This window comes from Alosa alosa, chromosome 24 (assembly GCF_017589495.1).
Source record: "Alosa alosa isolate M-15738 ecotype Scorff River chromosome 24, AALO_Geno_1.1, whole genome shotgun sequence".
NCBI classification, from domain to species: Eukaryota; Metazoa; Chordata; class Actinopteri; order Clupeiformes; family Clupeidae; genus Alosa; species Alosa alosa.
Window position 1 is genome coordinate 1006472 of NC_063212.1, and position 15000 is coordinate 1021471.

At 40.2% G+C, this 15000-nt stretch overlaps 1 protein-coding gene across 1 annotated transcript in view; it reads right to left on the reverse strand.

Moving 5' to 3' along the window:
- Nucleotides 1-14357, reverse strand: part of txk (TXK tyrosine kinase) — a 20223-nt gene extending 5866 nt beyond the window's left edge. The window contains 11 exon segments of the mRNA XM_048235910.1: nucleotides 1-51; nucleotides 54-110; nucleotides 9564-9638; nucleotides 9858-9982; nucleotides 10139-10218; nucleotides 10395-10449; nucleotides 10762-10821; nucleotides 11214-11401; nucleotides 11808-11862; nucleotides 12315-12366; nucleotides 14317-14357. The exon segment at nucleotides 1-51 is cut by the window's left edge and continues 61 nt beyond it. Coding sequence (XP_048091867.1) covers nucleotides 1-51; nucleotides 54-110; nucleotides 9564-9638; nucleotides 9858-9982; nucleotides 10139-10218; nucleotides 10395-10449; nucleotides 10762-10821; nucleotides 11214-11401; nucleotides 11808-11862; nucleotides 12315-12366; nucleotides 14317-14329 — 811 coding nt within the window. The 5' untranslated portion in view covers nucleotides 14330-14357.
- Between the last annotated feature and the right edge of the window lie 643 nt (nucleotides 14358-15000).

Consider the following 15000-nt stretch of genomic DNA (forward strand, 5'->3'; position numbering starts at 1 on the left):
TGATGGCCACTTTGTGCTGCGCTCTCCACTTGCCCAGTCGCACCACCTGCACTGCCCACTGCCCAGCTCCTTCATGAAGGTCAGCTCCGCCGGGTTAATCTCCCACTTATCTACAGCCACAAGCACAACCATTACAACCTACCAGCATCTGGAGAACAACGTCAACACAACCTTAGAAACAACTTTAGATCAATCTCAGTGCCATTTTAGAATGTTACAACAACATCATTAGGAGGACACTGCAACACAGCCACAAACCAACTTTTGAACTACTTCAGTGTCATTTAAAAACATTATAAAAATCATCACAATAACATCAATGCCAAGTTCATTACAAACTACCAGAAACCTAAGAAGAATTGTAATGAATACTCAGAACAGCATTCTTACACCTTCCACACAACCACAAGACAGCTTAGTACAACATCCTCATCCTCACTTTATCCCAACACAGCATCCAAAGAACTTTATCACAGACCATATCCATCATGAACTTAGAACAACCTTATTCCTACTTGGCAGGGTAAGGGGTGTCAGACTCATATTAGGGAACAGGTTTGATTGGTTGGAATGAGACCATGAGGGGGCCATCATTGTCATGGTCACTGTCATTTTTCTGTACAAGTATTAAATTGCTGTTTGATGATATACTCCTTTTTGTCTTTTTGACGCCCCTACATATACATGTACAGATATATTACTAAAAGAAGAACCAAAACAACAAAACCAACTGATTAACCCTAAATGTATTAATCCAGCCTCACCACAACCTCAGCTCAAACTGAGAAAGGAGCCTCAACAGCCCAGTATGGCTTAACCAAGAACCACACTGCAGCACAAGTGAAGCACCAGCTCACCGCTACACTGGTCTGTCCACCCTGGAACAAGACACGCTTCAGAAAGACCTTTGAAAATCTCTAAACAGATCTTAGGATTCTGAGAAGACATAGGGATACAACTTTGTGTTTGTTATCAGAAAAAAGTAACACGTTCTATGCTGAAACTTGTTTATTGTGTAAGACCGTGAAAAAGTATATGAGGTGTGGCTGTCCGGGCAGTTATGACTCGAGTTATGAGTATGGCCACAGCTGGCCATTTGGGGGCATGTTAAAGTACATTACAGTTTTTTTCAATCGCTAACAAGCGCTTACCCATACTTCAGATACTTTTTCTAAACTCTTAACACAGACTCGCACCTACAAAACACAATGGGCCAAATGGATAATTTTCTTCTCAAAAACACATTTTGTTAAATATATTACTAACACATCTTTCTCTGCACACACTAACTTTACCAAAACACTGGAAATCTGACTCAAAATGAAATTATTCTGTCAAAGAATAACACTTGTTTTCACTTCACAAGGTACATGCAGTCAATCAAAGTACACCAGGTTTCAAAATACTGGCTATTGTTGACATTACAAAAACTGCAGACTTTTATGTTTCAGTTTTACAGGTATTTGCATGCCATTTTTACACTAAATTTCTCTGTTGTGAACTGTATGTCTACATGTTATGTTCACGTTCAAAAGCATTCCAGTAAAAAGCAAATCAGTTTTTTTTCCTTTATACTGTTTACTACAGGAGGTACAGTAGAAATACTGTTTACAGTATGATAGAACAGAAAAGGTTTTACAGTATTGCTTACAGTGAACAAAATATCCATGAAACACACAAGAGCATTCTTAACAAAAAAACAACAGCAAAAAAGCCAGATAAAAAAGGGGGGAACTAAAAAAAAAGCACAAAATTACTGTATCTAATCTCTGCGATCTTCAGGGTTAGGCCACATGTTTTCATCAACATCGCATCGATTACATGGTCAATGATAGTGGCACGAATTTCATTACTGATACCTGTTCTTGCAGCCTTTGGAATGCCACCACCACGCATTCTTACACCTCTACCTTGCCCTCTCTTTGGGCCTGCTCTTCTCCCTGACCCTGCTCCTCTCACTGCTCCTGCATCTCTCACTGCTCCTGCACCTCTCACTGCACCTCTCACTGGGCCTGCTCTTCTCCCTGGGCCCCTTGCTCTTCCTCTTCCTTGTCCAGACATTACAGTGTTTGTCTTTTTCTTTTTCTGTTTCTACCTCAAAGTCCTCCTTTTACTGTATAAGTGTCAATGTAATAGAAAAACTAACCCCTGCCACTGAGTCTAAGCCAGACTGGAATCAGCTGTGGTTGGCCCAATTTACCCAACATAAATCAGTTGTGTGTCAATTATTCAATTGTTTGTTTTTTAACTGATATCATTGCAGAAGCAGAGGTTTTTATACTGTATCTAAGGTTTGGAATATTGTCTTTGCTATTGTGGGATGTTGTGTGTTAACATTCGTAAATACTGCAAAAACAATCCATAATTTTGTTGGGAGGTATAGCTTGTTTGTTAAGAAAATGTTAGCATTGTGGAAATGTGTTCACTGACTGCATATCGTGTGAAAACGACATGAAATGTGTGAATGGTATGGCCACAAAAGACCGATGCTGTGCTAATTGTATTTAGAGTTTTGAAAATGTGACAACTGGTTGGACAAATGCTTGTTAGCAACTGAAAAAAAACTGTACAGTGGATCTTGGATCTTCTGTCCACAGCATGTTCGTGTGTGTGTGGTAGTTTCTTTCTACCTTTCTCTTTTCTAGAGGCAAGATATTTTATATATATAGCAGGCAAAGACAGAACTCCCCTGCCCAGTTGGGGCAGTGTTATCTTAGGCTACACTGTATTCCCCAACAGTGTTCTAACTCAATAAAATTGCAGAGCTGTACTCAAAGCTGCCATATTGCTCAGGCACCACAAAAGTTTTAAGTTCACTCAACTAGTTTCCCAGTTATTGATTATTTTGACAAGATTAGCTCAAGAGTGGATTGAAATTACGTCTGATGTAATAAAGACGTGCAACTTCATTGGTTAGGTTCATATCAACATGGCAAATAACCTAATAACCTACACAAACCAACATTACAGTTTTTCTCGATTGCTTTTACCTGCTTAAGTGAACTGGAACCCACTTGATCTTCATGACTACATTCTTTGCACAGCAGAATTCATCTCTTGCGAATGTGTTCACACATTTTCATTGGGTTCACACATTTCTCACACCCTTTTGCAAATCAGTTAACACAGGTGTCATTCAAAAGCCCTAAACTCTATTGGTTTTCCCATGCTAAACAAAAGGAAAACATCTTTTCACAGTTGGTATAGATTCCATGCATAAGTCTGAATCTCTGATACACCTGTGTGAAACTCCTTTGTTCTGTGTTGCTATTTGCAAGTTTGGATCTAATGCACATTTGACAAAGTATTGTATTGCCTATTTGGTGGAGAAAACCGTACAAAAGGTTTTTACGGTAGGTTTATTTCGATGAAAGTTGTAGTTCAAGGACATTTACAGTAGTGTTTTGCTGTATGTCTTATGTCAATGACAGTTACATCTTGGGAGGAATGAATAAATTATTGTTTTATTCAGTACATTTTGTCTTTTCACAGTTTTTTTCTGATACCAGAAAAATGAGAAAGTAATGGAACAGACATAGCAAAAATGCTCATTTTGAGAACTAGATTTTGCATTTTGTTGTCAAGTGTGTAATGATTGATTAAAGACTGTTTTTGAATTGGCAACAAGTTGTAGTGTTTGAAGGCAAGATTTGCTTTTGCTGCATGTTTTAAGTGTTTTGAGAGAGTAACAGCCTTTTGCAAAAATGTGTCATTTTGTCCAGAGTGCTTTTGTTCAGACACAGGTGTTAACTGTTTTGAGAACGTGATGTCACAGTTGACACAGGTATCAAAACGATCGAGAAAAACTGTAAACCAATAAAAAAAATCGGAAATCCCAATGAATGGTGAATTAACTAGTCTACGATAGATTGTGGCAGTTGTAAATTGATACACTTTGACATTGTAGGCCTAAGACTAATTGTTTGCAAGGACTGCTGCGCACCCCGGATGTAGGCAGACAAGCTGCAAGCAATCAGTGAGATGATCCATCAATCATCATCAGACTGCAAGCCTTAGGTATGAGCTACACCAGGCGCGTAACTTAAGCGTTCCGTTCGCGACGCGTAAAATCCATTTTAGATGAATGGTCTATTTTTTTCGAACGTACGCCCCACTGTCACGTCTGGTGTAGCTACTTCCATTGATTATAATGGAAGCTAATTGTTGCAGCAGACGCAACGGGAACGGAACGCTTCAGTTACGCGCCTGGTGTAGCTCAGCCCTTATAGCCTCTACACAAAGGTAAGAACGCGCCTTAATGTAGGTGTACTTTGTTTATTTATTTGTGTACCGTCTTCCAGCGGGCAGACCTCAGCTAAAGTGTAGGCTATGTAAGAGAGACCTTTTGCGGGCTAGCTGCATGTTTTAGCGAGTTAACTGTTTGTTGTCTGAGCTGTCACCCAGCCAGCCAGCCAGCTATTGCACTACTTTAGTGGAAACTGGACAGACAAACAGTATAGTTTAGCATTACCAAAGATCCTTTATTAATCGTTTCTGGTGTGGCCTACTTTGGCCGCGCAGGTTAGACAAAGCAACGTTTCATAAGTTGGAAATCAAACACATGACACGCACAAACAGGCAGCGCACTTTTAAACATTTTATTAGTAGTCTACCTAGCTGCCATGAGCCATATGGTTCGCATTAGCTGCTAGATGTAATGCAAAGTAACACTGCAGGGTAATTCTTCAACTATGATCCTTTTCTTGTCCTTGGAAGAAATAAGAAAAACTAAAAAATATTTACTACTTTTTTGTTTTCACTAGTTCGCCCGTCGGCATGATTGCTATACTGAGTGTAGCTAAGCATAGCTAAGCGCGTGTTTGGCATGGTAGCTGGCCGTGGTCATGTAATGCCTGAAGCGGAGATCGCGATAGAGCGATGGCCGCTTGCACCCCCTAGTGTAACGGTACCGATCCACTTGCACGACACTTCATGTCGTGTCGCATAGACGCCTCCCCACGTTCAGTCGTGTGTGGAAGTTTTGTTTAAAATGTCAGTTACCAGCTCATACTCAGTTCGTTTTAACGTATCTTTAGTGTTTTTCCACAAATGGACCACAATTTTAGGCATGTACTTAACAGTATACAACACATTAATAGCCTAAACAAGCCATTTGGAAATCTTGTTTTATTTAAACTACTCAATGCAATCTCAAATCCTCACCAGAAACACCAACAGTCAATATATTCATCCAAATCCTAGTTTCGTTTGTTTTATGGACTACTAGGTGGTTGTGGAAGAGATCGTTAAAACATTATTTGTCTTGTAAGTGGAACCAAAGTTTCACAGGCACCGTTGTGGTAGAACAAAGGACCTACAACCTCGTCCTTTCATTGGAGAGTCGCCTCGCGTTCAACGGATTAATTTGCATAAAGATGGGCTTCGCCCAGCTTTTTGACACGCGACATATTTTCAAATGCAGCGCTGTCTTCCCGGAATGCTTTGCAGGCGCGTTAAAGTTGCTTGACGTCACCCATAGGACTAGAGTGGAATGCGGCACGACAAAATGAAGTGTCGTGCAAGTGGATCGGTACCGTAACTGTACGTACAGACCGCCACCGACTTAAGCTTCCAAAGAAGCTCTGGTCGCTTTGTCAAGGACGCTTGTCAAAAAAGTCCAGGGAAGCTTTGGACGCTTTGGCCGCTCTGACGTGACAGAACACGATGGAACGTATAATGCTATCTTAATACTTTATTCTATTCGATTGGTTGCTGGTCGTTGGATGCTGAACCGCATCATAGCTCATTACCATAAAGTTGACTTACTTTCAACTTTCTGTTTGACGCTCAAGTCGCTCAAGACGCCCAAAACGCGACGCCGACGGATTTGACGCTTCTGGCAGCTGAGAGAAGCTGGCTTCCATTGAAAATAAATGACTTCCTGACTCTTTGGAAGCTCAAGTCGGCGGCAGTGTGTACATACAGTAAGGAGGATGTATAACTGGGCTATCAGTGAAATGGAGGAGTAGGGGGAGGAGGAGGGATAATTTTGCGAGCGCCGCAGCGTGTGACGTATGGATAAGGAGGCGACGGAAGACAGGTGAGTTAATTGCTGTCAATCATCCCTAAGGGCTCCTCCCGAACTTTGTTTAGAAAACATCATTTTGGTGGTGGAAATGACATGGTGACATGTGGTGGAAATGACATTGCCCTAAAAACACAGTTGATTTGCTTCATAATAGGCCTACTAAAGAATCTAGTAGAAAAAAAAACATCATAATTACATAACATATGGCAGGGACGCATTTTTTTTGTTTTAAATCTTAATGCTTTTAAATCTTAAATTTGTCTATGTATGTCATTAAGTCATCTCCACCACACTTTGTCATTTCCATCACAACACATATTTTAAGTTAAACATGTAAAAATAATACAACATGCATTTCTGGAAAATTAATAAATGTAATATTTTGGCTGATATGTGTAATATTTAATAAAATACATTTGGAACAGTAGATGCTATTTTTGCTTGAAAACACGTTTTGTTGTGTTTTGGAAACGTGTGATTGGGCAGTCGTGGCCTACTGGTTAGGGCTTCGGACTTGTAACCGGAGGATTGCTGGTTCGAACCCCGACCAGTAGGAACGGCTGATGTGCCCTTGAGCAAGGCACCTAACCCCTCACTGCTCCCTAAGCGTGGCTGTAGCAGGTAGCTCACTGCATCAGGATTAGTGTGTGCTTCACCTCACTGTGTATTCACTGTGTACTGAGTGTGTTTCACTAATTCACGGATTGGGATAAATGAGACCAAATTTCCCTCACGGGATCAAAAGAGTATATATACTTATATACTTATACTGGAAATGACAGTTAGACTTTTGGAATAAAATGTCAAAAATATATATTATTCAAGTGAAATCTTTACAGCCACTATTAGGGCAAGTTTCTAGAAAGAGTAGATAATTAAACCATGCAAAAAGATTTTTTACTGAAAGATGTTACTTTTTTCTGAAAATTACCAGGTCAAAGAGTACCATAGTTGAAGAATAACCCTGCAGCAATAGCATATGTCTTATATTAACGTCAATTCCAGTTTTGTTAACATAGGAAGGTAGGTAGGAAGCCAAGTTGTAGCTCCGAACTGACAATAGCCTAAGCATGGTCAATGGCAACATCTGACTCTGATAGGCCTGCCTATACAGATAGAGAAGAAGAGACTGTCTGACTGACTTTTGTGCAAAAAAGTGAAATAATACTGTTCATAATATTTTCCCCCCTCAGGACCAGATGGCTGTGTGACATGTTTTCAGTTCTGTGCAAGGAACCACCATCACACCATGGTAAGTGATAACTTACTTGTCCTCCATTTACTAGTGTCACAATGTAGCCAACGTGTAGCCTACAGTATATTATTATAAGTTATAGTGATATTTTGTAAGCATTTATTTACCAATGAGAATAGCCTAGCCTAATGTTATCCCTTGGCATCTCTCCACAGGGATACACAAAGGCTAGGGTTGAGTGATGCTTTTGTATCAAAGAAGGGATGACACCTTAGACTTATTTTATGTGGCATTTTCAAAATGTGTTGGCTATATGCAGGTCATGTGACGCCTCTTCCGAGACACAGGCTCAGTTACTTTGCCATTATTAGTTAAATCACAGTCAGTTTTCAAGGGTCAGCCCATTACCATGCATACACCACTCATGCATTTGCTCATTCCAATCTATTAATGCACTAAACATTCATCTCTCACGATTTCATAGAAAGACAGAGCAGGAGGTTGCATATCAGGAAGCGAATCTTGTATTTAATGTCACCTGTACTATAGAATCTTGTATTTATATGTCACCTGTACTATAGTATTATTTAATATATGCATAGGATTAATATTCTGCTGATTTGTCTTCCCATTACCCCACAATCCCTGTCTTTCTAGGAAGATGTCAATGTCAACAGCAGAAGGAAAATTACTCTGCAGGCCCTTCCCATCTTCCTGTGGGAAGATGGATTTTTTAAGACCTGGAATGTAAGTTTTTGATTAAATTGTGTGTCCTCTTTCACTCTTTCTTCTTTTTTTACTTTGTCTTCTCTATATATCTCTATTTCTATTCAGCCCCCTCTGATACTAGCTTGCAGGCAAAAGACAACAACCACAACCATCTTCCTAGCCACCAGAATAGCAATTAAATCATACTGCAGTAATTCACCAAGAATGTCATATTTGGGAATTTTACCTGAACTTTTCATTCACTGGTATTTCATATTATATTAAATACACATGTAGTGTTTTCCATTGACTACTCTACTTATTAACTAATTACTGTCATGTTCTTCAGGCAGAAGAAATTGACCTGCCAGACTTCTCGGATGCAGCTGTAGCTATTCTCACTGTCTCGGGTGATACAGACTCCCTTGTGAAGTTTGGTCCTGCTATCCATTCTATAGTTCTTGACGGAGATATTGTTGTGTGTGATATAGCAGAGTTGACAGAGACGTTAATTTTGCTATTTGGTTTAATTTATGCACTTCATCTCGATTATCCAAAGCAATTGTCCTACACATTTAATTTCATTCAAAAAATTATAATGGGTTTGGAAGACCTGAAGAGGTTACCTCCTAGACTGCTGCTTAGCCTTAAAAATAAATTGCTGATGATGGATGAGTAAGCAGTCTGTTCTCCAAATCTCATGGTTGGTACTGCCAGCATGTTAATACTCAAGCAAGCAATGGAACTTTTAGCTTTTATTTATGTTGGCCTATTATTTTGTTATTTGAGTATTATTACCTTTGTTGAAGTGGTAACAGGTTGTTATTTCTTTGATTTTCTGTATTAACCGCATTGCTGGGGATGTTGTTCTGTTAGAATTCTAATGGAATTCTTAAATAAATGGAATCTGCATTGAAATGGTCTATTGAGTAGTTTTTTATTTGAATCATACAAATAAAATATTTTTGATTTTACCTAAACATAAACAGTCTAAAAATGTGTTTCAATAGAGTGAAGTCAACTTAAAAATATAAGAGACTGAAGTGACAATGTTTAGGTCTGAGAAACTGAATGAGTCATGGTGATAACAATAATATATTATTAGGAGTGATAACTTAAAAACATCAACTCCATTTCCAGTGTCAATTTTGTTGGTTTTAACAATGGTTTCAAAATGATCAGGTTCATTGAACTTATCAACGATTTAAGTAGTGATTACTTAAAATGTTTATTTGTCAAATTATTATGTTTCAGTTCATCAACTTCCTAAAAACATGAGTGTGAATAACTTCTAGTTTAGAGTAGTAATTACTAAAAAATTTTGTTTGTTGAAATTATTTGTTTTAATGTTGTTCTTTTTCTCAAATATTTGGAGTCTTAAGAGCTTGTCTGACTAATGTAACAATAACTTAAAACATCTATTTCTCACATTATTCTTTTTAATTTTATCCTTGTCCTTAAAGATTTTGAGCATTTAAAAAAGTCTAATTTTAATTAGAAATTACTTAAAATATTTTTTAACATAGCTAAATATTTTGAGGTAATCAGTTTCATCAAATATTTTGAGTTCATTGAACCTGTTGGGGTTTACAGTGTAGAGGTCAACTGAAACCACTAGCCCATGGGACTCACCTGAGCTGAAGCCTGAGGTGGCCGGCTCACAGCGGCCCATCGCCCCCACAGGGTAGCGCAGCCTGGAAATCAGACCTGCCATTCAGTCACATCAGGGAGACAGGGCAAGAGTCAGAGGCTTTATGTGTGTCAGGTTGTGTGTGTGCGCACATTTGTTTGTGTCTGTGTGTGTGTGTGTGTGTGAGTGTGTGTGTGTGCATGTTTGTTTGTGTGTGTGTGTGTGTGTGTGTGCATGCTTGTTTGCTTGTTTGTGTGTGTGTGTGTGTGTGTGTGTGTGTGTGTGTGCTTGTTCACCTGCAGCGTTGAACTGGTGGTACTGGATGAGCTCAGGTATAGAACTGAAAACATGTCTCTCAGCCAGGAAGAACTGGCCCGCAGGAGAGTGCCTTATCTGGTAGTGCTTCACATCTCCCTCCTTCCTGTAGGCAGAGAGAGAGAGAGAGAGAGAGGGATTGAGGGGTGCATGAAGGCAACAAGAGTAAAGAACTGCATGAGCAAGCAGATAGAAAGACTGGTAATTAAAAGGCAAGAAAGCTAGAGTGTGTGTGTGTGTGTGTGTGTGTGTGTGTGTTTACCTGACAGCTTTAGTATACACTGACACCGTGTAATTTCCGGGCTGACTGGAGTCTCTCACTATGAATCCCCCCTCTTTACCCTATAAATATAACACACACACACACACACACACACTTTATGTAAATAAAACAATACAGCACATATACAGGAGAGCGGTAAAGAAACAGCTGAACAGCTGTAGTTGCATGTTCTCAGTCAGGTGTGTATGTATGTTGCGGTAGCTTCAACTGTGAGTGTGGAGAACTGCATGTGCACCTCTTGCTGTAGTAGTTGCTCCGCCTGGGCTCTTGTAATGTTTTTGCAGTACCATCTAGACACACACACAACACACATTTGAGCATAAAAGTATAATTACTAGAAATCAGATCTGTTGTAGAACAGGTTCAGGGTTCATTTGGGAGGCAGCAGGCTTGACAATAAAGAAAGTAGGTTAGTGATTAGTGTACTGATATAACCAGTTAGAGAACTGCAATTGTATGACGGGTGGTGTGGAGACTAGTGAATATAACAGATATGAATAGGAAAGCAATCCAGGTACTCCAGGAAAGGTGAGGAGGAAGGTATATTTAAAAAGCCTTTATAACAGACATATAGCTGAAAAGTGAATATGGCTGATACTCACAGATTAGCTTCAATTGTGTCCTTTTCTGTCACATAGTTACTGGGAATGAAACCCTTATTGCTGTAAGATAGAAGACAAGATAAGAGATGATTAGATATACAGGACATTGCAAATATTATATACAGAGAGAGACAGACAGACAGACACAACATCACACATACTCATACGCATAGAAACCGAAATACATATACTCACATGCTCACTCTAATTCACATACACACACACACACAAACACACAACACACACACACACACACACACATACACACACATACACACACACACACAAAGAGACACAGTGAGAGAGAGAGAGAGACAGCGAAAGAGAGAGAGAGAAAGAGAGAAAGAGAGACATACACAGACAAACATGCGCATGTAGGCGCATGTAGGCACACACACACACACACATGCACGCGCACGCACACGCACACGCACACGCACACACACACACACCCGTATTTGTCCTCTGCCCTCCACCACAGCTGGTCCTGCTTGTGTAGGATGGTGTACTCCTCTCCCTTCCGCAGCGTCAGGTCAGTGGGCTCGCGGGCCACAAAGTCATACATGGCCAGCACCTTCTTCCTCGGACTGTTGTCGTCCTCAGGAGGTGGCAGGGGCAGCTTGCGGCGGGAGTGCTCGCTCTGATCAAAGGACACACACACACACACACACACACACACACACAGAAAGACATGCAGATACCCCGAAGGACACACACACACAGAAAAACACACACAAACACAGAAACATACACATTCCATTCAGACAAAAGCAATGCAAACTGATGTGCACAAATACATGATTTTGAAACACGTACAAACCCACACCACATTTGAATTCAAAGGCTATACACTAAAAAACACTCACAGACTACCGGTTTATGGTCAAGACCTGTGATACGTTTGCACACACAAATGTGCACAAGCACACTGTTTGGAAACACACATAGCACACACACAAACACACAATGCACATATTTACTGGAAGGCTACACATTGACAAATGTCCAATACCCACACACACACACACACTAAGACCCATACTGACTCTGTTGCCATGTCCTGAGTGGAAGCGTCTGCCCTCGTTTACACTCAGGTGAGAACTAGGTGAGAGAAAGAGAGAAAGTGAAGACATGGTGAAAAGGAAGTCATATGAGGGTGTAAGTAGATAGAGAGAAAGTGAGAGAAAGAGAAAGATTAAGACAATGAGAAAAGGTAAAAAAACAGCAATCCTGAATCCAGTATTGTCACTATCTATGTGTATTGTATATAGTTGTGGTATGTACAGTATGTACTGTATGTACCTATCTATCTATCTATCTATCTATCTATCTATCTATCTATCTATGAGTAATCGAAAGAAAAGATCAGATGGATGTAATGTCAATGAATGGCAATGAAACGACAGTATGAGAGGGGTGAGAGAACAACGAAGCAAAGATGTGATTAACACATTATTGTCTTGTGTATTTGGAGAAGTGAATGCCATACAAGAGGTGGACATGTCCAATTTGGACCTTTTAATGTGATGGATTGTGGGTGGTGGCGTACATACCTAGTCTGCACTGCACAACAGCAACAACAGAACAATGACCGCACAGAATGATCTAGAACACACAAACACACACACAACAACAACACATGGACACTCAACATATTTCCCAGCTGTGAGGTAACATGAATAAGTGTGTACGTCACAACTGAAAAGGATTTTAATTTGGATATACATTTGGACGTACACACAGGGCATAATATACTTTGTAATCATAATATACTTTGAGGGGGACATCCCCCTAAATATTCAACTATGCTCAAAATGTCCTCCCAATATAAAGACATAAATCGTTATGCTACAATAACATTTCACTCATGTCTAGAGCACGACCGATATGGGATTTTAAAGACCAATATGGGATTTTAAAGACCAGTATAATGTACTCTAATATTTAGCATATTGAAAAGCTGTGTTTAAAAAAATTGTGTTTACTGTAAATAGGCCTAACTATCTGGTATCCTTACGAAAGGCTCTTAAATAAATTATGAAATAATTATTATGAATACCGTAATAGTGTCAGGTCTATGTTCTTATCTGTGATAAGCCATTGCCATTGCCATGATAACTTTCAAGATATTTACTTTATGCTTTATGATGGTATTGTTTGTGGTTTGTACACACCGTTAACAGTATTAAACAGTGTGATACTTTATGTGACTGGAATGGAAAATTGCATGTAAGATAATGGCTATGTTCATATGACTTAAGGCTTGAACATATTGTCTGCGTTGCGTCTCTGCGGAAAGGCTCTGTTGAGTGTTGCTTTTCATTTCGGCACCCATGTTAACAGGTTACATAGCCACACCGTCTTCACCATATCTGCATCTGTGGCACGGCTCGAACCGTGTTGCAACTGCCACCCAGCTGACACCTATGTTTTCCACTTCATGTGAGTGGATCCGTGCAGAAATACATTACAAAGACCAGTTGATAGTCATAATTTGGGTTTTAAATGGGAAGTGGAGGCTCCAGACTCTAAAAAGATGGACAAGTGAGGACAAATTGGCCAAAATAAGGACACCCCCCATTTCTGGCTAGCCTAAACCTTAAAGGAGAATTCCGGCGATTGTTCACATAGATCTCTGGGGGCATGAACATGAGTGTAGCACTGTAGCTGCCTGTTGGCTGCAGCATCTCAAGCTTTTTTTTCTCGTACCAACAGTACTCGGTGACTTTGAAAACAGATCTATGTGAAAAAAGCAGCTCACTGCTCTGGGTTAGCGTGTGCTTCAGCTCCCTGTGTGTTCACTGTGTGCTGTGTGTTTCACTAATTCACGGATGGGATAAATGCAGAGACTGCATTTCCCTCACAGGATCAAAAGAGTATCTATACATTTAGATGAAGTGTCAGTATTTAGTTTTCCTTTACTTCATTTAAAAATAATTATTGGTCGTTATAAACACCGATACCGATAGATCAGCAAATTGCTAATATTGGCACACCGATTTATCGCTCGGGCTCTACTCATGTCCGAAATCATCACTTGCAAATGTAACCACAGACTAAACCTATCTTAATGCATTCTGTACGTAACAAGCCAACAGCCCATTGCACAAAGTTAGGATCCTTTTAGCGCCCTATCAGTTGTTAATGTGACATTTAATGTTACAACACCATACCAATACTACCTCTTCACTTCAGCTTGTTGAAACGGTAACATTCATGTCTAATCATTTGGTGACGGAATTGTAATTGTGGAGACCACGATTTTGTTGAGGATATTTTGCTAAACGAGTCAATGATTGCATGAAGACTATCACTACCTAACTATCTATCAACTATAACTAAACTACATATCAGACTACCTATCAACTATAACGTTATGATGCTACCATACGTTTTGTGGAATGCCTGGAGGGCCTACAAGAGATTAGTCGATATTTGATTTGCCATCCAGATTATAAATGGTTAGTTGCATTAGTTGGCAACACACACACACACACACACACACACACACACACACACACACACACACACAGAGAGACTGACAAAGTTACTCACTGAGATGGGCCATGATGGGCTGGCTTGGTGTGCTACATTCTGCGTTCACTCACTGTCTTCTCTGTTTCTGTGAAGACTGAAGATGCACTAAGTGTCATGTTTGAACCGGAAGGAAAGAGAGTGGGAGGAGTGACGCAGGCCTCTTCTTCACACCCATGCACACACACACACACACACACACACACACACACACACACACACACACACACACACACACACACACACACACACACATACACACACACAAATTTACTCTGAAACACACCTGCCACAAAAACCTCAAACCTGAGATGGTCTCATTTTACTTTAAGTTGAAAGGACAGGAAGTTCTAAAGGAAGGTGTGTGTGTGTGTGTGTGTGTGTGTGTGTGTGTGTGTGTGTGTGTGTGTGTGTGTGTGTGTGTGTGTGTGTGTGTGTGTGTGTGTGTGTGTGTTGTTGGTGGGGGGGGCACATGTCATGTATGGCTTTGCAGAATTTCCCCTTAGCTAGAGTCAGAAAAAGTGACACACACATGCTCAGAAAGAGAGATATTTCACGCTCGCCTTGGCCTTTCTTACAGAGGGACACAGGCAAAACAATGCTTTAGTGCAGACACTTCACGTCACATCTGCCTTCAGCATTTGTTAAGCAAATGCCTCCACGCACGCACACACACACACACACACACACACACACACGCACGCA